The sequence below is a fragment of the Schistocerca gregaria genome, chromosome 3 (genome assembly GCF_023897955.1).
Source record: "Schistocerca gregaria isolate iqSchGreg1 chromosome 3, iqSchGreg1.2, whole genome shotgun sequence".
Lineage (NCBI taxonomy): Eukaryota > Metazoa > Arthropoda > Insecta > Orthoptera > Acrididae > Schistocerca > Schistocerca gregaria.
Window position 1 is genome coordinate 936,892,449 of NC_064922.1, and position 22,886 is coordinate 936,915,334.

At 41.4% G+C, this 22,886-nt stretch overlaps 1 protein-coding gene across 7 annotated transcripts in view; it reads right to left on the reverse strand.

Moving 5' to 3' along the window:
• The window catches only part of LOC126355837 (proton channel OtopLc-like), a 642,361-nt gene that overhangs the window by 18,998 nt on the left and 600,477 nt on the right, over positions 1–22,886 (reverse strand). For all 7 annotated transcript variants that reach the window (XM_050006292.1, XM_050006296.1, XM_050006294.1 and 4 more), the window contains one exon: positions 22,682–22,862. In XM_050006292.1, the coding sequence (XP_049862249.1) occupies positions 22,682–22,862 (181 nt within the window). The remainder of the gene's footprint in view (positions 1–22,681; positions 22,863–22,886) is intronic.

Sequence of the window (22,886 nt, forward strand, 5' to 3'; positions counted from 1 at the left end):
TTGTCGTCGTCTTCAGTCTTGAGACTGGTTTGATGCAGCTCTCCATGCTACTCTATCCTGTGCAAGCTTCTTCATCTCCCAGTACCTACTGCAACCTACATCCTTCTGAATCTGCTTAGTGTATTCATCTCTTGGTCTCCCTCTACGATTTTTACCCTCCACGCTGCCCTCCAATGCTAAATTTGTGATCCCTTGATGCCTCGAAACATGTCCTACTAACCGATCCCTTCTTCTTGTCAAGTTGTGCCACAAACTTCTCTTCTCCCCAATCCTATTCAATACCTCCTCATTAGTTACGTGATCTATCCACCTTATCTTCAGCATTCTTCTGTAGCACCACATTTGAAAAGCTTCTATTCTCTTCTTGTCCAAACTAGTTATTGTCCATGTTTCACTTCCATACATGGCTACACTCCAAACAAATACTTTCAGAAACGACTTCCTGATACATAAATCTATATTCGATGTTAACAAATTTCTCTACTTCAGAAACGCTTTCCTGGCCACTGCCAGTCTACATTTTATATCCTCTAAACTTCGACCATCATCAGTTATTTTACTTCCTAAATAGCAGAACTCCTTTACTACTTTAAGTGTCTCATTTCCTAATCTAATTCCCTCAGCATCACCCGATTTACTTTGACTACATTCCATTATCCTCGTTTTGCTTTTGTTGATGTTCATCTTATATCCTCCTTTCAAGACACTGTCCATTCCATTCAACTGCTCTTCCAAGTCCTTTGCCGTCTCTGACAGAATTACAATGTCATCGGCGAACCTCAAAGTTTTTACTTCGTCTCCATGAATTTTAATACCTACTCCAAATTTTTCTTTTGTTTCCTTTACTGCTTGCTCAATATACAGATTGAATAACATAGGGGAGAGGCTACAACCCTGTCTCACTCCCTTCCCAACCACTGGTTCCCTTTCATGCCCCTCGACTCTTATAACTGGTTTCTGGTTTCTGTACAAAATGTAAATAGCCTTTCACTCCCTGTATTTTACCCCTGCCACTTTCAGAATTTGAAAGAGAGTATTCCAGTCAACATTGTCAAAAGCTTTCTCTAAATCTACAAATGCTAGAAACATAGGTTTGCCTTTTCTTAATCTTTCTTCTAAGATAAGCGGATCGGAGCGTGGAATGTCAGATCCCTTAATCGGGCAGGTAGGTTAGAAAATTTAAAAAGGGAAATGGATAGGTTAAAGTTAGATATAGTGGGAATTAGTGAAGTTCGGTGGCAGGAGGAACAAGACTTCTGGTCAGGTGACTACAGGGTTATAAACACAAAATCAAATAGGGGTAATGCAGGAGTAGGTTTAATAATGAATAGGAAAATAGGAATGCGGGTAAGCTACTACAAACAGCATAGTGAACGCATTATTGTGGCCAAGATAGACACAAAGCCCATGCCTACTACAGTAGTACAAGTTTATATGCCAACTAGCTCTGCAGATGATGAAGAAATGTACGATGAAATAAAAGAAATTATTCAAATAGTGAAGGGAGACGAAAATTTAATAGTAATGGGTGACTGGAATTCGAGTGTAGGAAAAGGGAGAGAAGGAAACATAGTAGGTGAATATGGATTGGGGCTAAGAAATGAAAGAGGAAGCCGCCTAGTAGAATTTTGCACAGAACACAACTTAATCATAGCTAACACTTGGTTTAAGAATCATGAAAGAAGGTTGTATACGTGGAAGAACCCTGGAGATACTAAAAGGTATCAAATAGATTATATAATGGTAAGACAGAGATTTAGGAACCAGGTTTTAAGTTGTAAGACATTTCCAGGGGCAGATGTGGACTCTGACCACAATCTATTGGTTATGACCTGTAGATTAAAACTGAAGAAACTGCAAAAATGTGGGAAATTAAGGAGATGGGACCTGGATAAACTGAAAGAACCAGAGGTTGTACAGAGTTTCAAAGAGAGCATAAGGGAACAATTGACAGGAATAGGGGAAAGAAATACAGTAGAAGAAGAATGGGTAGCTCTGAGGGATGTAGTAGTGAAGGCAGCAGAGGATAAAGTAGGTACAAAGACGAGGGCTGCTAGAAATCCTTGGGTAACAGAAGAAATATTGAATTTAATTGATGAAAGGAGAAAATATAAAAATGCAGTAAATGAAGCAGGCAAAAAGGAATACAAACGTCTCAAAAATGAGATCGACAGGAAGTGCAAAATGGCTAAACAGGGATGGCTAGAGGACAAATGTAAGGATGTAGAAGCTTATCTCACTAGGGGTAAGATAGATACTGCCTACAGGAAAATTAAAGAGACCTTTGGAGAGAAGAGAACCACGTGTATGAATATCAAGAGCTCAGACGGCAGCCCAGTTCTAAGCAAAGAAGGGAAGGCAGAAAGGTGGAAGGAGTATATAGAAGGTTTATACAAGGGCAATGTACTTGAGGACAATATTATGGAAATGGAAGAGGATGTAGATGAAGACGAAATGCGAGGTAAGATACTGCGTGAAGAGTTTGACGGAGCACTGAAAGACCTGAGTCGAAACAAGGCCCCCGGAGTAGACATCATTCCATTAGAACTACTGACGGCCTTGGGAGAGCCAGTCATGACAAAACTCTACCAGCTGGTGAGCAAGATGTATGAGACAGGCGAAATACCCTCAGACTTCAAGAAGAATATAATAATTCCAATCCCAAAGAAAGCAGGTGCTGACAGATGTGAAAATTACCGAACTATCAGTTTAAGAAGCCACGGCTGCAAAATACTAACGCGAATTCTTTACAGACGAATGGAAAAACTGGTAGATGCAGACCTCGGGGAGGATCAGTTTGGATTCCGTCGAAATGTTGGAACACGTGAGGCAATACTGACCTTACGACTTATCTTAGAAGAAAGATTAAGAAAAGGCAAACCTACGTTTCTAGCATTTGTAGACTTAGAGAAAGCTTTTGACAATGTTGACTGGAATACTCTCTTTCAAATTCTAAAGGTGGCAGGGGTAAAATACAGGGAGCGAAAGGCTATTTATAATTTGTACAGAAACCAGATGGCAGTAATAAGAGTCGAGGGGCATGAAAGGGAACCAGTGGTTGGGAAAGGAGTGAGACAGGGTTGTAGCCTCTCCCCGATGTTATTCAATCTGTATATTGAGCAAGCAATAAAGGAAACAAAAGAAAAATTTGGAGTAGGTATTAAAATTCATGGAGACGAAGTAAAAACTTTGAGGTTCGCCGATGACATTGTAATTCTGTCAGAGACGGCAAAGGACTTGGAAGAGCAGTTGAACGGAATGGACAGTGTCTTGAAAGGAGCATATAAGATGACCATCAACAAAAGCAAAACGAGGATAATGGAATGTAGTCGAATTACGTCAGGTGATGCTGAGGGAATTAGATTAGGAAATGAGACACTTAAAGTAGCAAAGGAGTTTTGCTATTTAGGAAGTAAAATAACTGATGATGGTCGAAGTAGAGAGGATATAAAATGTAGACTGGCAATGGCAAGGAAAGCGTTTCTGAAGAAGAGAAATTTGTTAACATCGAATATAGATTTATGTATCAGGAAGTCGTTTCTGAAAGTATTTGTTTGGAGTGTAGCCATGTATGGAAGTGAAATATGGACGATAACTAGTTTGGACAAGAAGAGAATAGAAGCTTTCGAAATGTGGTGCTACAGAAGAATACTGAAGATAAGGTGGATAGATTACGTAACTAATGAGGAGGTATTGAATAGGATTGGGGAGAAGAGAAGTTTGTGGCACAACTTGACTAGAAGAAGGGATCGGTTGGTAGGACATGTTTTGAGGCATCAAGGGATCACAAATTTAGCATTGGAGGGCAGCGTGGAGGGTAAAAATCGTAGAGGGAGACCGAGAGATGAGTACACTAAGCAGATTCAGAAGGATGTAGGTTGCTGTAGGTACTGGGAGATGAAGCAGCTTGCACAGGATAGAGTAGCATGGAGAGCTGCATCAAACCAGTCTCAGGACTGAAGCCAACAACAACAAGATAAGTCGTAAGGTCAGTATTGCCTCACATGTTCCAACATTTCTACAGAATCCAAACTAATCCTCCCCGAGGTCTGCATCTACCAGTTTTTCCATTCGTCTGTAAAGAATTCGCGTTAGTATTTTGCAGCTGTGACTTATTAAACTGATGGTTCGGTAATTTTCACATCTGTCAGCACCTGCTTTCTTTGGGATTGGAATTATTATATTCTTCTTGAAGTCTGAGGGTATTTCGCCTGTCTCATACATCTTGCTCACCAGCTGGTAGAGTTTTGTCATGACTGGCTCTCCCAAGGCCGTCAGTAGTTCTAATGGAATGTTGTATACTCCGGGCACCTTGTTTCGACTCAGGTCTTTCAGTGTTCTGTCAAACTCTTCATGCAGTATCTTATCTCCCATTTTGTCTTCATCTACATCCTCTTCCATTTTCATAATAATGTCCTCAAGTACATCGCCCTTGTATAGACCCTCTATATACTCCTTCCACCTTACTGCTTTCCCTACTGCGCTTAGAACTGGGTTTCCATCTGAGCTCTTGATGTTCATACAAGTGGTTTTCTTATCTCCAAAGGTCTCTTTAATTTTCCTGTAGGTAGTATCTATCCTACCCTAGTGAGATAAGCTTCTACATCCTTACATTTGTCCTCTAGCCATCCCTGCTTAGCCATTTTGCACTTCCTGTCGATCTCATTTTTGAGACGTTTGTATTCCTTTTTGCCTGCTTCATTTACTGCATTTTTATATGTTCTCCTTTCATCAATTAAATTCAAAATTTCTTCTGTTACCCAAGGATTTCTAGCAGCCCTCGTCTTTTTACCTACTTTATCCTCTGCTGCCTTCACTACTTCATCCCTCAGAGCTACCCATTCTTCTTCTACTGTGTTTCTTTCCCCCATTACTGTCAATTGTTCCCTTATTCTCTCCTTGAAATTCTGTACAACCTCTGGTTCTTTCAGCTTATCCAGATCCCATGTCCTTAAATCCCCACCTTTTTGCAGTTTCTTCAGTTTTAACCTACAGGTCATAACCAATATATTGTGGTCAGAGTCCACATCTGCCCCTGGAAATGTCCTAGAATTTAAAACCTGATTCCTAAATTTCTGTCTTACCATTATATAATCTATCTGATACATTTTAGTATCTCCAGGATTCTTCCATGTATACATTAGCAATCTTCCATGAATACATTAGCAATATAAAATAGAGTAACAATTCACAAATTGTCCTAAACATGGAAACACAATGATGGGCAAAAACACTTTTTTACACTGAGAGTGTGAAGTAGAAAAATGATTTGTTGATGGGTCTTCGATTGCAAACACATGCTCCAGTTAAAATGCTCTCCAAAACCAACATTGTGGTCTCATCATAAAGCCTAGTTGCTGAAGAAGAACAAGAAAAGACAGAAGAATATGCAACAGTCACTCAGACAGCTCATGGAACAACAGAAGATGGAAAGTAGTGCGCCCAACTCTTCTAAAGGGATAGATAAAAAAAAATCTATTTACATAAAAGAAGGTTATAATTAGGCAAACTTTTGGAGCCAGTGGCTGCTTCTTGAGGCAGAAGGGTTGAAGGGGAAGGAAGGAAGAAAGAAAGGTGAAGGCAAAGGACTGGATGAGAAGGAAAGGCTGCTTGTTGGGAACTGCAGTGGATGAGATTTGAAAATCTGAGAGCTTGATGGTGGAAGACAGGGTAATATAGTATGTAAGACAGAGATAACTTCTTAAACATCATGCATGAGTTAATAAGACTAAAAAGCCAAGTGCACTGTATGTAATAGAGGTGGGAGGGTGGGGGCAGCAAAAAATGACACCTAAGAAAATGAAAGATATAGAAAACTAAAATGGAGTGAAGGAGTATTTACTGTGAAGAAGCACTGAGAAGAAAGAAATTAGCCTAAATTAAGGCCAGGTGTGTGGAAAGAACAAAGGACATGTTGTAGTGCTAGTTCCCACCTGTGGAGTTCGGAGAAACTCGTTTCTGGGAGAAGAATCCAGATGGCACATGCGGCGGAACAGCACTAAAGCCACAATTATCATGTTGTAGAGCATGTTCTGCACCAGGATATATTGTGTGTTGCCAGTCTACACCATCTGCCTATGCCCATTCATCCTAACTGATAATTTGGTGGTAGTCATGCCTATGTAGATAGTGTTTACATAATTTCTGGTATATGACGTGTAATTTTACAGGTGGTTCTCCCTTTGATAAAATATGTTTTGCCAGTTACAGAGATGGTACAGGTGGTGGTAGGAGCATGCATAGGGCAATTCTTGCAGTGGGGACAGTCAAAGGGGTAGGTGCCGTACGGTAGGGAGATGGGTGCAGATGGAGCACAAGGTCTGACAAGAATATTGCAGAGATTAGGAGAGCAGTGAAAAGCTGTTCTAAGAGTGGTGGGCAAAATATCTGAGAGAATGGATCTCACTTCAGGTCGTGGTTTTAGGAAGTCATTCCTTTGTCGAAGTATCTGATTAATACACTCTGAAGTTGTTTTTTGGAGGGATCAGCAGTACCAGGATTAGATGTGATGGCCCAGGAAAACCACTTCTGAACTAGTCTGGTGGGGTAATTACATCCAGTGAAGGCTGAGGTGAGAATGGTGGTGTATTGCTGTTAAAAAGTCTGCACCTGAACAAATATGATTGCCTCAAATGCCAAGGCTTTATGGGAGGAAACGTTTGACATGGAAAGGATGGCAATTGTCAAAATGTAAGTACTGTTGTTTGTTAGTGGGTTTGATGTGGACAGAAGAGTGTAGCTGGCCTATGGTGAGGATGAGATCAACATCAAGGGAAGTGGCACCTGATTTGGAACTGGACCACGTGAAATTTAATTGGGAGAAGGTATTCAGAGATTTCAGGAGTTTTAGCAGGTCAGCCTCACCATGAGTCCATACAGCAAAAATGTCATTAATGTATCTAAACCAAACCAGGGGCTGTAGATTTATGGATCCCAGGAAAGGCCCCTCCAAGCAACCCATAAAAAGGTTAGAACAGGAAGGAGCCATCCTGGTTCCCATGGCCATGTCCCTATTCTGTTTGTATGTCTGCTCCTCAGAGGTAAAGCAGCTGTTGGTAAATATAAAGTTGATCTAGGTAAGTAGAAAGGATATACTAGGTTTGGACACTGTACTGTTGTGTCTGTTTCTTGTGATTATGTGATATGTTTGGTCTGGGAGACAGTGGTGTAGGCTGTGGGATGTTAACAGGGTTGTCACAAGTTTCCCCAAGTGAAATTCCCTCATTTCTAAACAAGTTTTTGCATTTTTCCCTGACAAATTTTGAGACTGAATGATTGATTAGTTGAGAGGGTTTATGGGACCAAATGGCGAGATCATCAGTCCCGCTATTTCAAAATTACTCACAGAAGAAAGAAGGTCCTCTAAATGTGAATGGATGCAGTCGGGGGAGTGAAACTATAAAACAAAGAAGCTAAGACACACACAACAAAAGGCATAAAAGGTTAGACCAGATCTAAAAACTGAAAAAAGAGTGGTCTTTCCACGGGGAAGTGGTCATGGGGTCCCAGACTGAGAAAATGTCAACAGAGGCCCCAAACACAACCACATTGCTTCTGCTTCAGGAATAAAGCAAAACCTCATATCTGGAAATAACTGCTTTCACAGAGGGAACTGAGGACCAGTTCAACAACCTGTGAATTGTCTGCTAATATTAAAATTAAGAAACACTATACTTAGCACAGAGGACTAAAAGAAGGGAACATTCCCCTGATATATGGGACACCATCAGTCTTGCTCCAAAACCATATTGTGGGGTTGATTCATTACACAGGAGCAAACAATGGGTGAGGCTGATATGACCAATGAAAGAGGAGCAGAAGGAAGAAAACCAAAGTGTAGTAGTCTCCTTTATTGTGCAGTGTTTATTACTAACAGCAGTAGCCCAGCAGATGCCATTCCACTTTTGGGCAAAGAGAGATTTGACATAGATCTGCATATACACAGCTGGAGTCATGAAAGGGAATGGAGAGTGAGTAACAGTTTCTCTAGACAAATGGTCAGCCAGTTCATTCCCTGATACCCACATGACTTGGGACCCAGAGAAAGACAACTGAGGAGGCAGCACGGGCAAGGGGGGAGAGAAGGTCACGGATAGCAGAGACCAAAGGATGACGAGAGTAGCAGACTGCTCAATGAGTCTGTACACATTAAAACACTCTGGAGGGAGGACTGAGTAATAAAATGGAGGGCTCTGATAACTGCTAGCAGCTCTGCTGTGAACACACTACATGATTTCGGCAATAAATGGTGTTCTAAGCAAGTAGGAGATGTGAAAGCGTATCCCACCTTACCTATCATCTTAGAACCATTATTGTAGAAGATGGTAGGACCTTGGAACTCTTTGAGGATGGAACGTACAAAATGCTCGAAGGCCATAGGGGCAACAGCGGAGACCTTAAGACCCTGGAATAGGTCAGTTCTAATCCGTGTTCTAGGCAGTGAACAACATGTGGCGCATTTCAGTGAACAGAGATGGAGATCCTGACAGAGGGAGGTGAGATGCATTCCAACTGTGGACTGTGATCAGGAGGGAGATGTTCCTCACTTTGCAAAAAGGACAGAGTACACAGGATGGTCAGGGAATCTGTAAATGGCAACTAGTGTGAAAGTCACCAATAGCCATATGCACCTCACAATGGTGAACAGGATCAAGTATTTTCAGAGTGGAAGGAGCCGAGCCACAAACCCGACTTCCATAATCTAGTCTACACAAGACCAGAGCACAGTAAAGCTCTGTGTCCCAAGAGGTCTGGGACAGGATTCAGAGAGCATTAAGCTTCCGCATGTATGTAGTCCTTGGGCAGCGAATATGGGGCAATCACATCAGATTTTCATAAGGAAAAAGCCCAAGAAATGGGACTGTGCTGCAACATATAGGAGCTGGTTGCCTAAATAAAGTTCTGCTATGAACTGAGGACAAAAATGCAAAATCCATATTTTGGAGGGAGAAAATTGGAAGCCATGGGAGACAGCCCACGCAGAGGTCTGTCAGACGGTGCCTTGGAGCCAGCACTTGGCACACACTACCGAGTGGGAGCTGCACCAAATGCAAAAATCATCGACATACAATGCCGAGATAACCTGAGGGCCAACAGAGATTACAAGCCCATTGATGGCTATGAGGAAGAGTGTGACACTTAATACAGAACCATATGGGATACTGTTCTCCTAAATCCGAGGGGTGCTAAGTGAAGGGCCAACTGAATCCGGAAGAGCCGGTGGGATAAAAATTCACAAATAAAAATCTGAAGGGGCCACATGGAGGGTAACTAAAATGCGGGGGCACCAAGCTGTGTCATACGCCTCATGTAGGTTGAAGAAGACTGTGACAAGGCGCCGACAGTTAGTAAAAGCCTGCCGGATTGCAGTTTACAGTCTCCAGTCTGAGAAAATGGTAAGTTGGAGATCATCCTTCCCAGAAGCCACTCTGGCATGGGGACAAAGGCCCCGATATTTCAGTACCAAACATAATCGGAAGCTAACCATCCTCTCCAGCATTTTACAAAGTACATTTGTCAGACTAATTGGGCAGGAGCTGTTGAGAACATTGTGTTCTTCTCAGGCTTAAGGATGGTGATAACTATACTGTCTCACAATTGTGAGGGGAAGGTACCCACGAGCCAAATGTCGTTGAAGATCCTGAGTAGATATGCCTCTGTGTAATGTCCAAATGTTAGATCATCTGGTTGTGAATGGAATCTGGGCCTAGGGCTGCGTCATGTGAAGAGGTAAGGAGCCTGCAAGAATTCCTATTTAGTGAAAGGCTCATTATAGGGTTCAGCTTGGTGAGGATTGAAACAGAAAGGGGGGTCTATTCAACTCTGTGTTTCTGCCGGAGAAAGATGGCAGGGTAGGAAGAGGACGCAGTTGCTGTCGCAAAGTGTGCCGCGAGGCATTCTGCAAGCACCAACGTATTGGTAGCACCTTGGAGGCCTCTGGACAATTGACTGTCATTGGCAGCCCAGAAGGCTACAGAGCTTGTACCAAACCTGTGATGCAGAGCCATATCTCCCCAGGAAGGAAACATGGCACTCTCAGCTTTCCTTTTTACTCCACTTAATATGGGAACGGGACTTAGCAAAAAGATACTTAAAAGTGAGGAAGGTGGCCTGTGAAGGGTGGTGTTTAAATCACTGCAGCACCTGTAAGTGGTCTTGGACCGCGATTGCTACATCCTCGGTCCAACATGGTACTGGTTGATAATGAGGCAGACCTGTGGACAGGGGGATAGCAGTGCCAGCAGCATGAAGAATAGTGGCAGAGATGCCCTGCATGACCACATCAATGCAATTATCATCACAAGGTGACCAGCAGGGGAGGAGACTGTGAGACCAATTGTAGTAAAGGTACCATGAGCAGCACTGAAGTGAGTAGGGGAACTGTCTTTGAAGAGAGACAAATCAAAGTCTATAGTAAGTTGGTCAAGTAGAAGACCCTTACCCAACGAAGTGGCACTCTCCTACAGGGGGTGGGGTGCATTGAAGTCCCTGAGGAGGGGATAAGGGGGTGGGAGTTGCTGTATTAAGATATACAGTTGAACATAAGGAAGTGGCCTACCTGGAGGGAGGTAACATTGCAAAACAGTGATTGCCAGAGTCATCTGCACTCTAACCACTATTGTTTCCAGGTTGGTATGAGGGGGGGATCCAGTCTCTAATGAAATTGGTGTGAATCAAAGGGCAGACCCCTCCAGACATCATCCCGTGGTCAGTACCGTTCCAACAGAATTCCCAATAACATGAAATGTTAGAGACTGGTCCTCATGAAAGTGAGTTTTTTGAAGAGCAAGTCAGAACAAATAGTAGGAGGAAACAAGGCATTGCATTTCTGAGAGGTGGTGATAATATCTGTTGCAATTCCAGTGGATCACTGTGTGGTGAGGGTCCAGGTGAGATATAAAGAAGCAGAGGTGAGGTCACATCAAGTGGTCAGTGGTTGTCACCAATGAGGATGTGGTGACATCCATGAAAAAAGAGTCTGATTCAAATGAGGTGGAGGGAGCGAAGCTCTCTGGGAAGCTAGGGAAGCCTTGTCCTTTGACTTGCACTGCTGAAACTTCTTCTCCCTTGGAGGGAGGAGGCATTATAAGTAAGGGAATAGGTGGTAGTGATGTCAGGATCAGACAGAGATTGAGTAGATTGGGAGCCCTCAGAGCACAGGTATCTCCTCCTGCAAGCTTCCTGTCCTGAGAACGCTGGGGAGGGGGTGTTCTGAGACAGAGCCCCATCCCTAGCAGCAGCCAGAGAATAGGATGTTTTCCCTGGTGTGGAGGAGGAGGAGGAGGAGGAGGAGGAGGAGGAGGAGGAGGATCCTGGAGAGGAAGGGATGGGAGCTGCCAAGGGTGAGGATAGGGAAGGGTGGCAGGATGGGGCTAAGGGGGAGGGGTGAGGAGGGGAAGGCGTAACTGAGGCAAAGGTAGAGCAAAGATTTACAGGATGAAGTCTGTCAAGTTTCTTCTTGGCCTCAAAGTTGCTGAGAGAGCCAAGGGTCTTTATTTCCTGAATACTTTTTTTCTTTCATGTACACTGGACACTTTGGTTGGCTGGGAGAATGGCAACCAGAGCCATTTACACAGTTAGGTGTTGAGATGCAAGGGCTCCCCACATGAAGAGGGCAGCTACCAGTCACCACAGATGGGAGTGGCACTGCATCGCGAGGACATGTGGCAGAACTTGATGCAATGGAAACAATGCCTTTGAGGTGGTATCTACAGTTTCACGTCACATCTGTACACCATTTCCTTGACTTTTTGGGTAGGGTGCCCTCTCAAATGCCATGATGAAAGTGCCAGTGTCTACACAATGGTCTTTAGGGCCTTTATGGGCATGCCGGATGAAATGAATGCCATGTCGTTCCAGATTAGCTGTAAGTTCTTTGTTGAACTCGAGGAGAAGGTCCCCTATGGAAAATTACATCTTGTGTCATACCAAATGACTTGTGAGGAGTGATTGCCAAGAGGTTGTCTCCTAAACAGAAGCAGGCACAGAGGGAGGCTGGCTGACCGGCAGAAGTTGTCTTTATAAGGAAAGAGCCAGATCTCATCTTGCTTAATGACTCAATTTCACCAAACTTGTCCTCAGTATGTTCCACAAAGAAAACGGGTTTGGTGACAGCTAAAGTCTCCCTGTCGGTCCTGGTATTGACCAGGAAATGTGGAAAGGGTTGCACCCCAAGCTGGCATGTCTGGTCTTCCTCCCAGAGTATATCCAAGGAGAGTATGGCTGGCAAGGCAGAAATAGGAACTGAGACAGAGCTACATTAAGGAAGAGATGCGGCCGCAGTAGAGCAGCCAGAGAGTTAAACACAGTTCATGTGCCAAATGTCCGCCCTGGTACTACCCACTCTGAACAAGGTCTCATCTTGTGGGTACCATTCAGCCACAACAATGGCCACCTGGCACGACAGTCGTTGCCAGGAGTTCTGATGCCCCAAAAAGATAGGCAACCACTTCTAGGCTTGCAGAAGGCATTCACAGCACAGGTACCACCAGAGTAATCCCTGTGGTATCAGGGGGCTCAGCTAGATGGGTACATAACAGACCCACCACGCCGACTGCCCGCCAAGTTGGTGACCTAGCAAGGAGGCAAAAAGGCTTTGGCTGGGAGGGAGGGGAAGGGGGAGAGGGAAAGAAGTAGGAAGGGAGAGGAATCCACGCCAAATACGGTAGGGAAGGAGTCCTTCCCCATCTGGCTCACAATACAGGTTTCAAATTTTGAGACAGAGGTCAAACCTCTGAGGGGGAACACAAAAGAAAAACCAAAAGAAGGAGGAAAAGCAAACAACCAAAACTGCAAGATGAAGCAAAGTCATGAGGATAGCCAGGCCAACATAAAGCAGAACACCAAGAGAAGGAAAGGAAGAGGCAAAGGGAAAGGAAGGAGGGCAGGGAAGGAGAAGGAAGGGGAAGGGAAAGGGAAAGCAGCCCGGAAGAGATAAAGACTACAATAGCTCAGGGACCCATGCGCACCACACACGTACCCACGAAACAGCTGCTGGGCCCCTGGAGGAACAAATTTTTAGATCTCAAGGGCAAGTAAATGTAAGGACTTTTGTATTTCTAAACATGTGAGCAAAAATCTTAAGTGTTGAATAGCACTTAGGCAGTCTTTTGTTCTACTGAATTTTTATTTGTATGAACTAGTTTTCAGCTTCTTATGCTGTCTTCAGATAACTACTGGCTATTGTTTACAAGGAGCTTGATTTCTTATGAGCCAAACATTCTGGACTAAGATACAACACACTTACATAGGATCTTTAGTTGTGGTATTGTCTTTGGAATTGTCAAACAGTTCTATAAAGTAACCTGCACTGACTGCAATAAACTGTACACTGGTCAAATGGGCTGGGCCATAGCAACAAGGCTGACTGAACATGAATCCAGCTGAAGATTAAATAAATCAGACTCCACCTTTGCTGGACATGTGCTTAAAGGAGGACACAAATATCTAACACACCCACACACCCACACACACACACACACACTCAAGTGCTACATATAGCCAACAAAGACAGAAAACTCAGCCAACTAGAAGCACATGAAATTAACAAACACTTAGCCCTAAATCCCCATCTGGTTATAAATGACCAATTGTAACTGAGCACAGCACTACTCTTAAACTTTACACAATACTGTAAACCTTCTACTAACCACAAAGTGTCCCAATGGTAAACAAATTCACACCCCAATATAATGTAATATCCCTTTTGTGTTACATTCCTAACTGTAACACAACCATAACAATGTAATATTTTGTATTTATTAATACACTAATTTTTTTTTGTTTTTTTTTTTTGTGCTAAAGACAAAATGTAACTTCCAAGGAAAACGTTGCTGTTGTACAACCAAAAATTAGTGTCCTGTGCAACTGTTCACAACAAATACCAAAAAATTGTAATTTTGGAATAATGTGTATTGTAAATAATTCTGTTGTCATGCATGGTACTGACAAACCATAAAATGTGATTTATTATGCTGAAGAACAGTTTTACGGAACAAAAAGAAAAACGACCCATTTGACAATTCCAAAGACAATACCACAACTAAAGATCATTTGTAAGTGCATTGTATCTTAGTCCAGAATGTTTGGCTCATAAGAACTCAAGCTCCTTGTAAACAATAGTCAGTAGTTATCTGAAGATGGCAAAACAAAAAAATCGCCTAAGTGTTATTCAACCCTCAATATGGAATTGTTCTACACAGAAGTGATGGAAGAATCCATAAATAAAAATCTTAAGTACTAACATCAACACCTTTTGCAATGAACTGTTTTAGATGGAGAAAGCAAGCCAAATGGTGTGTATATATATGCTTCATTAAGACCACTGATGCTATTTTATTTCAATAAAACTAAACACATTCGGCAACAAAAATATGTATTTAATTGGAGTCACATGATAGATTTCAAATATCTTCACTGATATAAGAAACAACCTCAGAAAAAAGTAGGCCTCTTGAAAGGACTGTATGAGGCAGGGAAGAGTTGTGTACACGGTCAATAAAATGTTGGTTCTACTATGTTTGTTATTGTCAATTATTGCCCACTATTAAGTCTATTATTTTACAGGTATTGTGTGGCTTTTCTTTCATGAAATATGTGAGTACATAGCGTACAAACTGCCAGTGACTGCCACAATTTTCTTCCTTTAATCATCTAATATATAAAATACTTTCAAAGTGCCGAAAGGTACTAGAATAAATAAAATGTCTATTAAAAGGCCACACTGTACAGTGTTCTTGCTGTGAGACCGTTGCAGCTCCTGAAATCCATTTCCAGTGACCCCTGGCCTGCCAGGTCCTGTGGCCATGGATAAACCACGGAAATCTGCCGCACTACACCACACACAGACAGACTTGGCCTGCAGGCAGGACAGTGAGACTAGATCCAATGGGCAGGACCTGAACATTAGTGAGAAATGATGGGCTTCAGATTAGCAGCCTGATTCATTAGAGATACCAACAGAGATGGCCTGCGGTTTTGGTCCATCATGGAAGCCCACTGGTGTGGTCAGCTATTGACGTGTCACAGACACCATGTTCATGATACGAGACCATGGTGACCAATCCACGCAACAGATAACTAGCATGAATACTCTGAAAAACAGTACTAATGAGGATAGGTAGCAACTCACTCTAAAGGTGATCACTGAGCTGCAGACAGGCACAAAGTAAACACAATCACACTCCCACATCTAAATTTTTGGCCATAGCCTTTTCCAGAAAATGGGAGCGTACACACATTTACAGCATCATTCAGACACAACTCGTGCACACATGATGGTTGTCTCTGTCTGGTGCGTCAGGGCAGCAACTACTAGACTAGCAGCAAGAAGCAATGGCAGCACTGACTACAAGCTGAGAGGAGTGATAGAAAGGGAAGAATCAGTAAGAATGAGCGAGTAGGGAAGTGGCTCACATACTCTGTGACAATGCACGGCATCTAGAATGAGATTTTCACTCTGCAGCGGAGTGTGCACTGATATACAACTTCCTGGCAGATTAAAACTGTGTGCCGGACCGAGACTCAAACTAGGGACCTTCGCCTTTCGCGGGCAAGTGCTCTACCATCTGAGCTACCCAAGCATGACACACACTCCACCCTCACAGCCTTAATTCTGCCAGTACCTTGTCTCATACCTTCCAAACTTCACAGAAGCTCTTCTATGAACCTTGCAGAGCTAGCGCTCCTGGAAGAAAGGATATTGCGGAGACATGGCTTAGCCACAGCCTGGGGGATGTTTCCAGAATCAGATTTTCACTCTGCAGTGGAGTGTGCACCGATATGAAACTTCCTGGCAGATTAAAACTGTGTGCCGGACTGAGACTCAAACTCAGGACCTTTACCTTTCGCGGGGCAAAGATCCCGAGTTAGAGTCTCAGTCCGGCACACAGCTTTAATCTGTCAATAAGTTTCAATGTATGACATCTCAGCAAACATATCATTTCACATACTGAGACACAAACGAGATTTTTTTTAAAAAAAACTTGTAAGTTCATTGATAAACACATTAAATGTTTAGTTAACATCAACTGCAGCATACACAGGAGACCTGTCCACTAGCTGTAATTGCTGATTAAAACTTTCAATGGTGTTTGTTTATAATCCTTAAGTTTTTCCAAATAAAATTTTCTTTCCTTTATGCATTTATTTGGTGTAGAGTGAGGAATTGCCCTTCATGATCAGAGAGGCCATTTATAATATTTTTCACAGTTAAATTATTGTAAATATCCTTGTCTACAAATAAATTATCTATTAAAGTGCTGTTACTCTAGCTGGAGTGTCCACCACAGGTATTAAGTTGTAACAATACATCTGGTGTTCAAAGTCGGTTTTGTTTCCATTTTCTGTTAAGAAGTCCACATTTAAGTCACCCATAACAATGGTTGATTTAGATTTCGTACATAGGTGGGACAGAAGTGATTCTATTTGTCTCAGAAACATTCAGATTTCCAGCAGATGCCCTGTAAATAGCCAATACAATAACTGTTGCACTGTCTGCTGTTAACTCAATGCCACACACCTCAAAATGCTGTTCATCACAGTATTTGCTTAAATCTAGGGATTTATACACTACATTGTTTTCTACAAATATTGCACCACCACCTTTTCTCGTAATAGTTCTACAGTAATGTGCAGCTAAACTAAAGTTCTCAATTTGTAGCAAGTGGATTCCAGTTATAAAGTGATGTTCTGAGACACACAGTATATCAAGCCCACTTTCACACTCGTCTTTTAAATTTATTAGTAACTGGTCTATTTTATTCTTGAGACTGAATATATTTTGGTGTAATACACTTTGGAGCACATCATTGGTGACTCAGTATTATCCTGCTCTGGAATGTATTAATCAGATACTTTGACAGGGTGATGACTTTCTAAAATCTTGCCCTGAAATGAGATCTATTCTGTCTGAAATTTTGCACACCGCACCTAGAATAGTTTTCCGTTGCCCTCCAAATCTTCACAATATTGGCAGACCCTAGGCTCGTTTTGCACCCATCTCCCTACCCTACTGCTCCTCCCTCTGTGACCATTCCCACTGCAAGACTTGATCTATGCACCCTCCTGCCACCACCTATAACAGCCTTGTAACTAGAAAAACATATGCAATCAAAAGAAGAACCACCTGCAAAACGACACGTCATGTACCAGTCTTTTGCTCTGCCAAAAAAGGCAGTGAGAGAAAACCTGTTAAAATCTGGAAACAAGCCTTGGATTACTAAAGACATCAAAATTTCTTGTAAAACAAAAAGAGAACTATGCAGCAGCCAAGAGATCAAATGATCTCAGTAGGAGTATACACTATAAGTTCTACAATAAAGTTCTGAATAAGACCATACAAGCAGCAAAGAAGATGTGCTTGAAGACAGAAATCGATTACTCAAGCAATAAAGTAAAAACTTATTTGGAATTTTGTAAAGAAGGAAACAAGGAAAAATGCAGTTTGTAGTGAAAATATCCAAATAAAAATGAGGGCCATCTTGTTATCAATCCAAAAATAGTTGCAGACACATTAAACAAACACTTTTTAACAGTAACAGAAAAAATAGGTTTACAAGGCTCCAACAACCAAGCCATCAATCTTTTGAAAGCCGGAGTACACAGCTCAGTGTAACATATGAAAGTAACAACAGTCACTGTTCAAGAAATTGAAAGAGTTAGGAAATTCCTGAAAAGTAAAAACTATACTGGGATTGTGTGGGGCGGCGAAGAAGTTGTCGAATGAGTTGTTTGAATGTTCATTTCACGTAACAGACTATTGCCGATGCAACATATGTGGGACGGCGAAGAAGTCGTTGTTTAATGTTGAATGAAAGTTGAACATTGCCACCTTAAATCACGCGAGCCTGGCAACTAATTTGGTGGCCAGTCAGAAAGCGAAGGGAAACTTACTGACCTTAGTTCCCAGTCTGCACGGCCACATTCCTGTACAGCCCAGCTAAACGAAAAATATCCATAGTTCTTCACGGGATTAGGGCTGCTTCAATGAAATTTAAAGTTCCAAACAAGATTTTATTATCTTAAAGGCTCACACAAATTACTCGAAACTTCTGAAAATGCTAAAGACATTAAATATTGTTAATTCAGCCAATCGTTTAATAGTTCAGAGGCGACTTCTACAGCAAGTTCCTCCCGAATAGTTCATTACTCTAACTAACGGTGCTCTATTAATAGTTCGCAATAATGTTAAAAAAAAAGATTAATGCTCGCCTTAAAAGTGGAGTTAGTCACCACTTGCCACGCGGAATTATACTTCACACGGACGGCACAATAACAGTTTGTTACCGAAGTCTAAACGATCCAGGACGGTGTACAGTCCTCGCGATTTTCAAAGTCCGTTTACATTGCTAAGTACGCGCATGTCACAGCCCGCTATGACGTCACCCGAGGCGAGGCGCGATCGGACGTTAAGCTCGCGTGGACTAGGCGTTGGTCTAATGCGGAGTGAGCTTCCTACTGCCTCTGCCGCTCTTTTTATATAGCTCCGGCGCGTACCGCCAAGAGAGCATCTGTTCTTTCCGTTCCTATGCAGATGCCTGTAGCCACCAAATGATCGCTATCTCAGGCACATAATCTTAAATATCACATTTAATAATAGCTTTACAAACTTCTCAATTTTTGTATACATACATCTGAGCAGTACAGAAGCACGTAGAAAATCTCAGCCCGCTAAAATTAAAACTTTACTCTCTAGAATTTTTACAATGGAACTAACGGTAGATTGTTACCTCTGAACCATAGCTTTATCAAGACTTGTATCAGCTGTTAATTATGCTACAAGACTAAAACTTGGTGTAGCTTTGTTAATTGTCCTATCTGATCATTGGTCTTAAAGAATTTGTTTTATCATTAAAATTTAAAGTACTTAATCTATAATGCTTATGTACATTTTACTCACAAAAGTAGTTTTTACTAAATTACTAAAAAACTAGAAGAGGTAACTGATTGTGGTATTTCCATTATTATTATTAGGGTGAACTGAAGCATCCTACCAATTTTCAATATTGTAGCTCTATTATTTCGCGCCTCTGATTTTTCCGAAAAACGCGGATTCTGGAGTCAATTTTAGTTTTATGGTTTTGGAAACCAGCACCACTCATTAATGACTTCTTACTGCACCTTCTCACCAAATTTTGGCTTCCTAGCGTCATTATTTAGCGCCTCCTATTTTTCTTTCAAAACGTGAATTTTACGTAAACTACTAATTTTATAACATTAAGATTTGTTACCTGAAACATTATTACATAGAACTATACTTTAACAAAGTTTTACACACAAATCTTAATTTTTACTTTTATGTTAAATGTGGTGCAATACTATATGCAGGCGCGTTACGATGACGTGACGCTACTAGCAGTGAACTAGGGTAAGTCCCGTGCACTCGCTCGCCTCTGTATCTTATACATGATACAGCGCTTGCTTTGCTTCAATTGGTGATATTTCTAACAAATTATTTAAATACTGCTGCAGCCATGTAAGTAAAGTCCTTTGCCACATTTTTGATGCATCACCTACGCAAGGAATAGTTCCTGAGAGGCTTAAGTATGCAGTTCTAAAACTGCTGTATGACAGGGGAGATAAGATGGATGCTGCTAACTATCAGCCAATATCACTACTGACAAGTATTTCAAAGGTTTTAGAGAAACTAATGCATGCTAGGATAGTTAAGCATCTCAGGGATCAAAATATCCTGTGAAAGTCAGTTTGGATTTCAGAAAGGTTTGTCAACAGAAGATGCAATATTTGCATTTGCTGGCAACGTCTTATAATCTATCAACAAAAAACAGAAGGTGGTTGGGATTTTTCGTGACCTAACAAAAGTGTTTGACTGTGTCTGTCACCAGATCCTTTTACAAAAAGCTGCACATCTCAGTATAAGTGGTTCGTCAGGGAAGTGGCTTAACTTGTACCTGTCAAACAGGAAACAGAAAACTGTAGTTGATAGTCAAAATGGAGTCCCATTATCTTTAGAATGAGGTACCATCACATGTGGAATGCCCCAAGGCTCAGTTCTTGGCCCCCTACTTTTTATGATCTTTGTAAATGATCTGCCTCTCTGTACAGAAATTGCAGATTTAGCATTTTTGTTGATGACACTACACTACTTATTGATAACTTAGTAGATAAATTTGAGGAAACAGCAAATAAGGTTTCAAGTGGAACAGTGAACTGGTTTAACATTAATGACCTTTCTTTAAATTACACCAAAATAAACTACATTCAGTTCCACAAAACATTGAAACATGAAGAAATAGTAGTAAAAATAGGTGATTACTAGGGTGGATACCCCGAAATACCTAGGCTTGTATATTGACAACAAACTGAACTGGTCAAACCACATCCTGGATCTATGCAAAGGATTGAGCTCAACGACTGATGCATTTTTTCTTCTTATAGAAGAATGGAAACTGCAAAGGCAGCCTGTTATGGTTATTTCCATGCCATTATGGCATATGGAATTATATTTTGGGGTAATCAGTCCCTGGCTAAAAATGTACTGTGTGCACAAAAAAGAGCCATAAGGCTCATGTGTGGAGTACCTCTTAGAGCCACACGCAGGAATCTTTTTAAGAAATTTGGAATCCTTACATCCACTGTGCAGTATATATTCTCTTTGATATGCTTCATAATGAAAGAAAATAATACACTGAATAGTGATTATGATAGGCATGAGATGAGAAGAAAACATGATATCCACTGTGAACAAGCAAATCTAAGCATGGTACAGAAAGGAGTCCATTTCACTGGCTGTAAGATTTTAAACGCCCTCCCTTCAAGAATTAAGTGTTTGGTAGAAGATGAGCTCTTGTTTAACCCTTTAACTGCTCTGGACGTGTTAATGTGCGTGCCTTCGTACCTGCCCCTGTGTGCTCTGAACGTGTTTACGTGTGCCACCAGTCCTTCTACCTGGTACTCTAATCGTTATTTTATATGATAGAAGAGTTCCTGAACTACAATGTTTAACATTTCTTGTATTGTTAAATGCAAATATATGCCCAAATCTACATTTCTAATCCTGACTATTCTTTGTTGTAAACACATATTTTGCAATATTTATTTTCTGTAACACTTATTATTTTGTAATATTTATTTATCTCTCAAAATTGATTTTCTGTAGTAGAACCTAAGTTACTGTTAATTGTAATATGAGATCATTTTGTTTTGTTTTGTTTTTATGTGTGTGATATTGTCACAACATGGATCACTGGAACAATAAATAAATATAACAAGCAGAGATCATCTATGGGGAAATGGAATCTCGCAAACATGAATATAGATCTGAAATACCCTTCGTTTTCAATGATTATCTGTACATTATTTAGATTACATCCTTTTGTCCTCTTTCTTCTCAGTCTTCCAGTTCTCTTTTTTTCCTTTTGATTCTCCATCCCATCATCTCTGAATGATGTTTTCTACTACCAACTTTATTTAACATTTTGTTACTATTATTCTTGTCTCTTATACTTCTCACCATTCCTCTTCTGCCTTTGATATCTTTTTTTCCTTCGGTTGCACTTAATTCTGATCCCTACACCACCTCTAAGGGTGAAAAACATCTGGGCTGACATCAGTGAGTCAATGATCCTGAAGATCTATGGATATCGGAATGGTAGATGCCATTGAGAGAGAGGTACTTTGAAGAATTGTTGGCCCAACCTGTGAAAGAGGAAGATGGAGGAGGTGGTATATTATAAATAAAGATCCACTCTTTAGAAGAATAGTGAAATCAGCCAGATTGATATTGGTGGGACACGCAGCACAGATGAGTGATACAGAAGATCCCACACCCACAAGAGTCTGTGTATGTGTGTATTTTTACTAGAGGAAGAGCAAGAACTTGAAAGCTAGTGTGATTTTTCTGTTATGTGTTTATGTGTGCCACACATCAGTCCACTACAGGTGAGTGATTGCCTTTCCTCTATTTTATGTATTTTTTCCATCCAGGAATTTCCTTTACTATTGTCTTCTTCTATATGTCTTCCACACATACATAAACTGAAATCCTCATGGTGGTTTCTGTCTTATAATTTTAGGCTCATCTAAGGAAACCCTGTAGGGATTTTGATATGGTTTTCACTAACAGATAGAGTGATTCACAATGAGTGTTTGTAGAGACAAGAGATAGGCATTGGCCATCTAACTGCAGTGCCAGGTTGTGACCCACTGTCACTGGGAGGCCTGTGTGAGCTTCTACTGATTACCTAAACCACTTGCAGTGGAGGCGTTTCACACATTAAACTGATAAGAACAGAATTTTTGGTGTATAGTTAATGCTTATGAGGTGTAAAAGGAAATGTGGGTAAAGGCAACAAAGAAATTGTAGCTCAAGCCAGGCATTGGGGTCGGGCAGCTGACAAGTGGCTGTTAACTTCTGTCAAGCTGGCACAGCAGTCTGGGCAGACCGGGTGGTGTGGCAGCTGTCACAATATATCACTTCAAATGCTAATTAAATATGGAAATATAACATTTGTACCTCCTGAGAACTTCCCTGGAGTGTGTTGCTTCAAGAACACACACACACACACACACACACACACACACACACACACACTCACTCACTCACTCACTCACTCACTCACTCACTCACTCACTCACTCACTCACTCACTCACTCAGAGAGAGAGAGAGAGAGAGAGAGAGAGAGAGAGAGAGAGAGAGAGAGAGAGAATATTTTAACTCACCTGAACAATTGACAGTAAGCCAGTGCAAACAATTAGCAACTTGGGTTCTTGTGGAAAAGCAGCCAAGGAGCCAGCTATCACACTAAATACAGCATACACGAACAGACCAAATGCAGATACTCTTAGGAGAATGTCATTCAAATCACTCTGCTCTTCAGCACGGAATTTGAGACTCTGCACTCTGTAAGAAAAAAAAAAGAAAAAG